The 9,407-nt window shown below is 42.4% G+C and overlaps 2 protein-coding genes and 1 pseudogene across 3 annotated transcripts; 1 reads left to right on the forward strand and 2 right to left on the reverse strand.

The window, feature by feature from the left end:
• The window catches only part of LOC139822850 (uncharacterized), a 9,238-nt pseudogene extending 7,636 nt beyond the window's left edge, over nucleotides 1-1,602 (reverse strand).
• Nucleotides 1,603-1,754: 152 nt separating this feature from the next.
• LOC139822843 (uncharacterized) lies at nucleotides 1,755-5,980 on the forward strand. Its single transcript, XM_071794973.1, has one exon. It carries the CDS (start codon nucleotides 2,039-2,041, stop codon nucleotides 4,400-4,402), a length of 2,364 nt encoding a protein of 787 aa, XP_071651074.1. The 5' UTR covers nucleotides 1,755-2,038; the 3' UTR covers nucleotides 4,403-5,980.
• Nucleotides 5,981-6,196: 216 nt separating this feature from the next.
• LOC139822846 (ATP-binding cassette sub-family B member 10, mitochondrial) lies at nucleotides 6,197-9,336 on the reverse strand. Of its 2 annotated transcripts, none has more exons than XM_071794982.1 (4): nucleotides 8,808-9,336; nucleotides 7,958-8,650; nucleotides 6,761-7,869; nucleotides 6,197-6,669 (listed from the first exon to the last, which is right to left on the reverse strand). In XM_071794982.1, exons 2-4 carry the CDS (start codon nucleotides 8,550-8,552, stop codon nucleotides 6,409-6,411), a joined length of 1,965 nt encoding a protein of 654 aa, XP_071651083.1. In that variant the 5' UTR covers nucleotides 8,553-8,650; nucleotides 8,808-9,336; the 3' UTR covers nucleotides 6,197-6,408. The 2 variants fall into 2 exon arrangements, with proteins under 2 accessions (XP_071651083.1, XP_071651082.1); XM_071794981.1 differs by having other exon boundaries at nucleotides 8,725-9,336.
• Nucleotides 9,337-9,407: the final 71 nt, after the last annotated feature.

Genomic DNA, 9,407 nt, shown 5'->3' on the forward strand with positions numbered 1-9,407 from the left:
GTACAGTTGGATATATTTCAAGTCATTTTTTACCACATCTATTAGGAAGAATCGAGATCGATGTGTCATTGTACTTTGATCTGTTCTCATCCGGTAATATTCATCTCATCTCATCTTTTTTCTTCTTCATTCGTATTTAATTTTATTCTTCTCCTAAGCGTTCGTTCTGAGGGTAAAGGAATTCCCTGATTCAATATCTCTTTATAACCGCTACTGCCACAAGATGATCTCAACTTCAAAGCTTTTTGGATGGTATCATTAGACCATCTGTCACCTCGTACAGATGGCCTACAGAGAGTTTTAATTTGATCGTCATTAAGTATTTTTTCGAAGTTCTGGCTGTGTTTCAAACACATTTCTTTTATTAATTTCGTTTTTTCATACATCAGTTGTTTAACGCGTTTCATCAGCCTTATATTTGATTTATTTAATTTGTCAATTATCTTGCTTGCTTGTTGAAGCTTTAATTTTGCTTCTTTTGCTTCTAATTTTGCCTGCTTAGCTTCTAACATAGCTTTCTGAATTTTTCCATCAGGCTTTTCTACAACTTTCTTAACGTCAACCATGTTTAATGGTACAGGTATAGCTTCTTGTGAAACAGGTGTTGATACTATCAAAACTGAATTTTCTTTTTCTTCATTGTGGATGTTTCTTGTCAATTCAGTAAATGATTCAGCGATATTAACTGTTTTCGAGTCTATTTTTTCTATATCTCTTGCTAACACATTGTCCAAGAAATCATGATCTGATTTGTATGCTGGTTCAGTTTTGACGTCAATCTAGAATGTGGATATATAACCAACAGTATTATTAATTATAAATCTTTTGGCATGTAAATTCTTAAAAGCAGATACACACATACATTTTTGCAAACTACAGTAAAAACTTACATTTAAAGAAAGTGGATCTCTTTTCATGAGCAATATTTCATGAGCAATGTTTGTACTTTTTTCCCGCAAACCAATCGTCGGAATTGCACAACTTTTCAATTTTTTCTTTCCATCAACCCGTTGTCGTTCCCACATTTCTGGTGCAAAGTGTACCTGTTACATATATAAATAATATTAAATACCGATTATAAATGTTGCAAATAAAGATAAATAAAGCTTACCCCGCATACATAATACTTGCTGAACTTTGAAGGATCTAAGTCGGACCTACCAATGTTATTCACCCATATATTTCTTCTCTTTACATCTGTTGGAATGCAATGCATAGAATATTTTTTTTTGGAAGAATTACTGCACTTCAATACGCAACAAGAAGGCATCTTGTGTGTGACCTGTAAATAAATTATACCTATATTCAAAAATATAAAATATTAATTTTATAAATGTCGTTAAGATTATTGAGGTTAGAGATTTAATAAAGTATGTGTTTGATTCTTTTAAAGAATTATACAATATCTGACAGTTTCATAATTTATGTAAGTCTACTAATATACTATAAAATCTTTCAATTTATTACTTTCTTTAATTAATAACGTTGAACACCTTTATAACAGTATATACACACTTTATAGCACTTTATACTTTCATTTTTATCACTGGCCGCGTTCAGCAGACACAACTGTTGAGTTCGTCTTATCAACTCTCTACGTTGATTGGTTGGTTCTAAAAGTAAGAGCCACGCACGATCGACTGCTACTGAGCGGCTTGGTCTGCTGAACGCGCCTACTGTCATCACTGATTGGTGCCGCCATTGCGTATCAACCAATAAAAATTGGTCGAATCTATCGACAGGGCTTTTACTTCTAGGGACTCTAAATCCGAACAATTCGCGGCTGCCGTTTGAAGGATTTGCAACGCGCGCCGATTGGCAGGCCTGCCGTTCTCCCTCCTGCCGCCGTTCTCATTGTTGCTGTTTTGTGGCCGGTGTGTTTGCTAGTTTACGTTTTTGGTTGTTTCCCCTCGCGTGGAACGTTCTCCCCTTGAGATTTCGTGGATTTTACGCGGCGCGTCACGTTGACAAAACAATCGGGATAATTGGGAGAAAACGCAGAAAGCTCGTCGGTGGTGGTTGTCGGCGGCGGCGGAGAATGGAAAATCTGGAGGAGGTGTTGCAGGCGCTCGACGAGTTCCAGAAAATGCGGCCGTCGGTGATCCCGCAGGAACTCGAGGATTATCTGTGCTGGGTCGCAAAGACCGGGGATCCCGTTTACCAGTGGCCGCTGATCAAGACCCTCGTGCGGGAGAAGCTCACCCGCGTGATGACCGATTTCTACGAGAGCTGCACCACACTGGAGATCACGCCCTGTCCCAACGTCGACCACTTCAATTACGACACCATGAAGAGTAACCTGCTCGAGAGGCTCGAGTCGTTCGCGAACGCGCCGTTCACCGTCCAGCGGATATGCGAGCTGCTTACGGCGCCGCGCAAGGAGTACAATCGCGTGGACAAGTTCATGCGCGCCATCGAGAAGAACATCCTGGTGGTGTCGACGCGCGAGCCCGGCCCGATAACCAGACGTGGCGAGACCGGCGACGGTATGGTCAACGGATCCGTCGAGGAAGACGCTGCCTCCGTTACGCAGCAGCAGCAGCAACCGCTGCCACCGTCGCAGCAGCAACAGCAACAGCAGTCGCCAATGCAACCTTCCTCGCAGACGACGCAGCCGGCGGCGCAACCGGCGCAGCCGACCACGCAGGACGTCGAGATGGAGTACTGGGAGAAGGACTGCAGCTCCACCGTGACGATCAGCGTGCACACCGTCGACAATGAGCCGCCGCTCTTGCACAGCGGTGTCATACCGCCCGGCGACTCCGCGCTGGCCAAGAATCTGTTCGCGGACGAGGCCGTGCGAGACAAGTTCGAGCAGGCCGCCTCCAGAACGGATATCTCGGCGTCCAATTACATCACCGCCGTCTCGGACTTTTCTACCATATCGAATTTAAATTTGCAGCCACACGGACCGGTGCCGGAGGCCGTGGCGACCGCCGTTCCAGTTGTGCAGAGTCTGCCAGCTGTCGGGACGGTCTCCGACGACCCGGCGATCCCAGGCGCCGACATCGCGGTGGCAATCATGAACGAGGACACCAGTTCTCAACCCAATTTAGACATGGAGAGCGAGGAGATTGAGGCGACGGCGGCAGCGAGTACCGCGACGTCCACGGCGACGACTACGACGACGGCGGCGACGGCCGCTACGGCGACAACGACTACAACGACGACAACGACGGCAACATCGACGACATCGACACCGACACCGACAGTGGCAGCGGCGGCGACGACGACGGTTACCGTGGTGGCGACGGTGATACCGTTGACGACGGATACCACGCGGAAGCTGCAAGCCGCTTTCCAAGCGAAACGCTTCGATTCCAGCGACGACAAGTGTACGGACAAGCCTGACGAGAAGACGACGGAGCCGTCGACGTTGGACCGCAGCGCGGAGGAGGAAATTGGGTGTCCTGTGAAGAACGAGGTGGCGACCTTGACCAAATCGAGTCCCGAGCGTGTGGATCTTAACGAGATGCCTCACGGTGAAAGTAGATTAACGGAAAATTTATTACAGACGGACGTCGAGATGAGATCCGACGCTTTGGCGGATAACGCCGAAAGTGTCGTCGAGGAAAGAGCTCCCGACAAACCGGAAGGCGAGGAAGAGGGAGGAGCGTCGATCCTCGAGGACATGGATGAGGAAAGCTTGCGTTCCACGAGCGGCCACGACGCAAACGCGACGGCGTTCGTCGAATCGCAGCCCATGGAGAAAAATAGCGCGGTTACACCCGACGAATGCGTGAGCGCGGTCATTGTATCCAGCAGCGAAGCGTTATACAAAACGGAGAAATCCGAGATACCCTCTAAAGAGGCATTCGCGACAATTTCTTCCACAGAGTGTTTCGCACGCGATCAACCTACTACGAGCCAAAAAGCGGAGACCGCGGAAGCGGTGGGTAAAGTTCTAGAAGCCTTTCCTACGGTAGCATCGTCCAACAGCAACACTAACGGACAAGAAGTGCAGGAGCCCGAATTCAACGACGATAACTTGAACATTATGGAAATTTCCGACACCGACAAGATGGCTCTTGTCGAGCCTATAATAGCGTCAGATCCAGTGAGCGTCATAGAAAAACCTAAAGAAGCATCATCTGTAATTGAAAAACTCGATCCTATCTCATCCGCTGTCAAAACGACGGAGAGCCCTGATGATGTCAGTTGTCGATCTCCAAAGGACGATAAATTAACAAGTGTTCAAGACGACAGTTTAGCAAATTTACAAGGCAATAAAGCGACGGCGTGCATCACGATAAAAGGGAACCAATCTTCTGTAATAGAGAGTATAGCCTGTAGAAGAGAACCGATGGAATTAATGGAAGTCGACGACGAGGAACCATTACCGACGTTTCAACAGGATGAACCTATGGAGCAGGAAACAATGGAGGAGTTGTCGAAAAGTTAATCTTGACTTATCTAATTGGTCGCATGTCTCTCCTTCCCTTTGTTTAACGTTTGATATCTATTCTTAAGATAGATGTCGGAATACGAACCAACACGTGAATATCTTTAGGGCTCATGCACAATGAGAGGAATAAGGAACAAGGAATTAAACGGAGAATTCATAGACTTGAAGACAAGGTCTTGAAAAAAGATGCGACCATGAATTCTCTCTATGTTTAATTCCTTGTTCCTTATTCCTCTCATTGTGCATGAGCCCATACGCATAAACAAGATGCTTGCGACATGCTTGTGACACGGTATATATATATACATATACACATAAAATTTCTGTAATCGGTAATTACGAATCAGGAGAGTGAAATTGTGAGCAAACGTTAGATAATGCTCAATGAAATTCTTGACATCCTAACTTAAATATTAATTGCTGCTTTATTTATTTTGGATTTATCGTTAGACTGAATAAGCTCTGATATTTACTTATATAAAGAGATCTATCGAAATGAATTTTCTATAACTCTGGGAGGGAAAAGAACACTGCCTACTCCTAAAAAGATTGTAATACTGTGAAACCGCTTGTATAGAAATCAGATTTGGTAAACATTTCAATACGGATTTATACAAATACCACAGATATCTGCTTAGAATAAGGTTGTGCCTATAACTATTGTGTACATTGCATATTGGACAAGTATATACCTAATGAAATAAATTTTTAAATAATGATGTATGAGTACGGTGCAGATTCGCGCTACATTTTACAATTGAGATGAATGAAAGCAAGCTTCGTTCGTAATCACAGCCTTATACTAAGTTCCGATCAAATCTGGAAATATGTAATGCCAAAGGAACCAGTTAATTCCGAGAATATGTTTAAAATTAATCACAGATTCGTTCCTTACAAAACTTTTTATAGTATATAGCAGTATTCGGAGACACCAGAACAATGTTGTTTCGAGCTGTCTACTAAAACTGCTAAGAACTAATTCGAGATCGATTATTTCGAATGTATCGTATATAATCGTTGTCGTAATCAGTATCTTCAAAGTTCATTTCATGATTTCTGCTATAATTAGTAGACAAGTATTTTTTTTGTACAAGTGTTTGCTACATATAAAAGAGAAAAAGACTCTCTAATAGATGAAGCGAGCTATGTTCTGTGAGCTTATGACCAGCTCTGTGTGATCAGATATTAGCATTCTGGTTCCTTCCGTTTCCTATGTTCCGACAAATAAGGAATGCGTGTTTAAAGTCGAGCTATATGATTATACACCGTAAATCTGAGCGAAAACCTTAAAGTGGCCCATTGTAAACTGATAAAACTGACCTTATTAAAATCGATTCACAAATTAGAATCCGTTAACATTATATCGAATCGCTTACAGTTACATATGTATTTGCACAAAATGTTCACAAGCAGATTCGATGCGGTTCTACTGAAACGTTATTAGAATATTGTAGGAATGGGATATTAATTTAAGAATTGATATAGATTAATAACACATAATATACGAATGTGGATATCTAAAAAAAATAGCTGTACATTATTTTATAAAAAAATATAAAAATGAAATTGTCAATTTTTTCTATCTTTTATTCGTAGTGTGTATGTACCTGACCTTATTAAAAATAATTTTAATATTTTAAAGAAGATAGTAACACAAGAATGTGCGATCAGAGGGTGTTGTATTGCCGCCGCAATTGTAATAATTATACCTCGCCGTCTGCAACTATTTTCGCGAATGATATGTTACGTATCTTTCTACAACATTCAGCAATAAACATATAGCACTAGATATAATATTAGACTCTTATATTTTTTTTATTCCAATCAGATGTCTATACATTCCCTCCGAAAAATACGCTAATATTGTACAGAAATTTTAATTTCAGATATTCAAAAGATGATAAATACATATATGTAGTATATACATATAATACATTGATAAATCATAAGAAGAACGTCATGACGTATCAGTGAATGATTACTATTCAGCGATTTCCGTATACCTATGCGAACGTTTGATGTTTCACTAATTTTTTGAAAAGGCCATGCTCCAAGTTCATTAACTCGGTGTAAGTGCCGGTTTCCGCTACTTGACCTCCATCGAGCACCACGATTTTATCGGCGTTCTTTATTGTACTAAGCCTGTGGGCAATCGTTATCACCGTCCTTCCGCGGATAGCACGTTCTAAAGCTTCTTGAACGAAAGATTCGCTTTCTGCGTCTAAGGCACTAGTCGCTTCGTCCAGTATTAAGATTTTTGGTTTCTAGAGAAAAAAAAACACGAAAGAACATATATTACTTCGTACCCTGAGAAGAGTTGTTACTTTAATAACCACGATTTAAGCAACGATTTACCTTTATTAGTGCCCTGGCAATGGCGACTCTTTGACGTTGTCCGCCACTAAGGGCAAATCCCCTTTCTCCGACCATTGTATCTAATCCGTCAGTCATTTTTTCTGCAAACTGCAACACATGCGCTTGTCTCGCGGCCTCTTCCACATCGACGTCCGTCGCAGATTCCATTCCGTATAATATGTTGTCCCTTATCGAGCCGCTAAAGAGAATTGGCTCTTGGGATACAATACTAATTTGGGACTTCACCCACATGGGATCGAGTAGACGGAGATCGTGGTTGTCCAAGAGTATTGACCCTTCGGTAGGATCGTACAATCTCAATAAAAGTGACGCCACGGTAGATTTACCGGAACCTGAGGAACCAACGATTGCCGTCACAGAACATTTCTCTATGTTTAAATTAAAACCTTTCAACACAGGCATCTTCTCTCGCGTTGGATACGCGAAGGAAACATCTCGGAACGTCACGTTGCCCGATAATTCTTTCCCTAAAATTTGCCCGCCCTCAATGGGAATAAGCGGCTGTCGATCGATTAACTCGAACAGACGAACATTTGCGCCTAGAGCCTTATTTAACTCACTATACGTCCTGGACAATCCGTTCAGAGATATGCCCACGTAACCGGCGTACAACAGAAAGGCGCTTAAGCTTCCAATTGTTATGTCGGAGTTCGATACCATGAATACTCCATTATAAAGGACTGAAAGAGCAATAGCGTTCCCGGAAAGACCGGTCATACCGAAGAACATTCCTCTATATAGACTCTCTTTGTAACACAGTTTGAGAACGTCTTGTAGTTTAGCGCTGTATCTGTCGATCTCGCGTTTTTCTTGCCCGAATGCCTTAACAGTTCTTATATTGCTAATTCTTTCCTCCGCCGTCGTATTGACCACTGCAAAACTACTTTGCAGATCCTTGGAGATTCTTTTCAAGATACGTCCCCAAAAGACAGCAACGACCGCGACAGGCGGTACTATAGCTAAGCCGAGTAAAGCTAGCGACGGCGATACATAAAACATCATGGACACTCCTGTAATGGCCATAATAGCGGAGCGCAAACCATCTGATACATTGGACGTGACAGCGGAGCTAATAAGTTGTGTATCTCCTGGAAAAAAAAAAGGATACTGAAATCAAAATGATAGACATTGATGCCTTAATGATACGTTATATCTGATTAAAAGCATGAAACGTACCGCTCAATCTCCCGACTAGTTCTCCCGTACTTTCTCTGTCAAACATTGCTGTTTCCTGTTGAAGGATAGCGGCGTACGCCTGTTTCCTAAGAGACTGCGTAATTCTGTGCCCCGCCGTCGACATTAGATAAACTCTGCCAAAGTTGCTCACACCGCCTATGAGAAATACCACAAAGAGAGCAAGCGTTAGCCGATTAAGGTTTTCTTTCATGTTTGTTTTTTCCACGGTATTGACAACGTCTATCACTTTGCCAAAGCAGAACGGGACTGCCATTGTTACGCTGGACGACACGAGCAACAAGGCGACGGCCTTCAATAGAGTCCACTTCTCAGGGGCGGCCAGCAAAAGTAAAGTCTTCAATTCCGAGCGTCTCTTCGCCTTAACCGCATGTACTACGGGCATAGATGCGTCGGACCGGATAGCGTTGGTCGTATAGTGTCTCAGCCCGATGAACACGCGGCCCTTCCTCGAGAATCTGACGACCTGCCTCGTCAGGTGCAAGCCAAACAGGTACTTCTGCGACATGTCGACCCCGCAGCATCCCGGTTTTCGTAAGATACCAGGATTAGTCAACAATTTCCAGAGAATCGTCATGTTATACGCGACCCGATTATCACGATGTGCGACATGCGAGAATCTAATGAATGGTGAATGGACAATCTTGCAGAGGTCGGCCTTCGATTCGGGTTAACCTAAACACAAAACAGTGTCATTCGGGATTTCATTGGAACATCGTGACTACGCATATGTACGATCGGATATGTACGATCAGCTTTGCGGGAAATTGTCCAAGTGCTCCTGATTATTCTGTTGGATGATTAGATCGCAATAATTCCTAATTGCACGCACCTCGTATGTGCTGATCAAGCACGAGAAATTCATCGTGGAATCATGTTCGAGACACCGTAGACACGGGACACGAGCTCTCTTCGAGTCTTCTTTTTTATTGTCACGAGAAAACGAATCGTCAAAATTATAAAGAAAATTTTCGCATTATTTTTAATTACTATGTATTAGTACATTGCCATGCTTTCTTAATTATTATTAATTTATTTAGTGAAGTAAGCAAGACATCGAATTCGAACGACGGTCGAATCTGATTCGTTGGTTTTAAGAATATACGCCAATCATAGACTTCTATATATTCAGTAGCGTGCTCACTTTGCCACCATTTCTGATGCCAAAAATGGCATCATTTGCCGCTGAATTGCACGGATGCGCTCTCATTCGCACGTCTTTATTAATTAATTAATTCTTATTAATTATTGTGAAATTGCAAAAAGGTAGAAAACTTTTCTCCTACTCAGTTTAACTGGCTCTACTTACCCACGAATGTATATATATAAATATAACTTAATGGGAGTACAATTAAAATTTGTATTTTTCTATCTCTGTTATTAGTATTAATAATAATCTTCAACGTAATTAATTTCTTGTTGCATTGAATAT

The sequence above is a fragment of the Temnothorax longispinosus genome, chromosome 12, assembly GCF_030848805.1.
Source record: "Temnothorax longispinosus isolate EJ_2023e chromosome 12, Tlon_JGU_v1, whole genome shotgun sequence".
Lineage (NCBI taxonomy): Eukaryota > Metazoa > Arthropoda > Insecta > Hymenoptera > Formicidae > Temnothorax > Temnothorax longispinosus.

Excerpts from the sequence above, each read along its gene's own strand:
- LOC139822843 (XM_071794973.1), top strand. The coding sequence starts at position 2,039 with ATGGAAAATCTGGAGGAGGTGTTGCAGGCGCTCGACGAGTTCCAGAAA.
- LOC139822846 (XM_071794982.1), bottom strand. The coding sequence starts at position 8,552 with ATGACGATTCTCTGGAAATTGTTGACTAATCCTGGTATCTTACGAAAA. Across the intron at positions 7,870-7,957 it reads ACTAGTCGGGAGATTGAGCG|GAGATACACAACTTATTAGC; the intron begins GTACGTTTCATG and ends TTTTTTTTCCAG. Across the intron at positions 6,670-6,760 it reads TTGCCAGGGCACTAATAAAG|AAACCAAAAATCTTAATACT; the intron begins GTAAATCGTTGC and ends TTTTTTCTCTAG.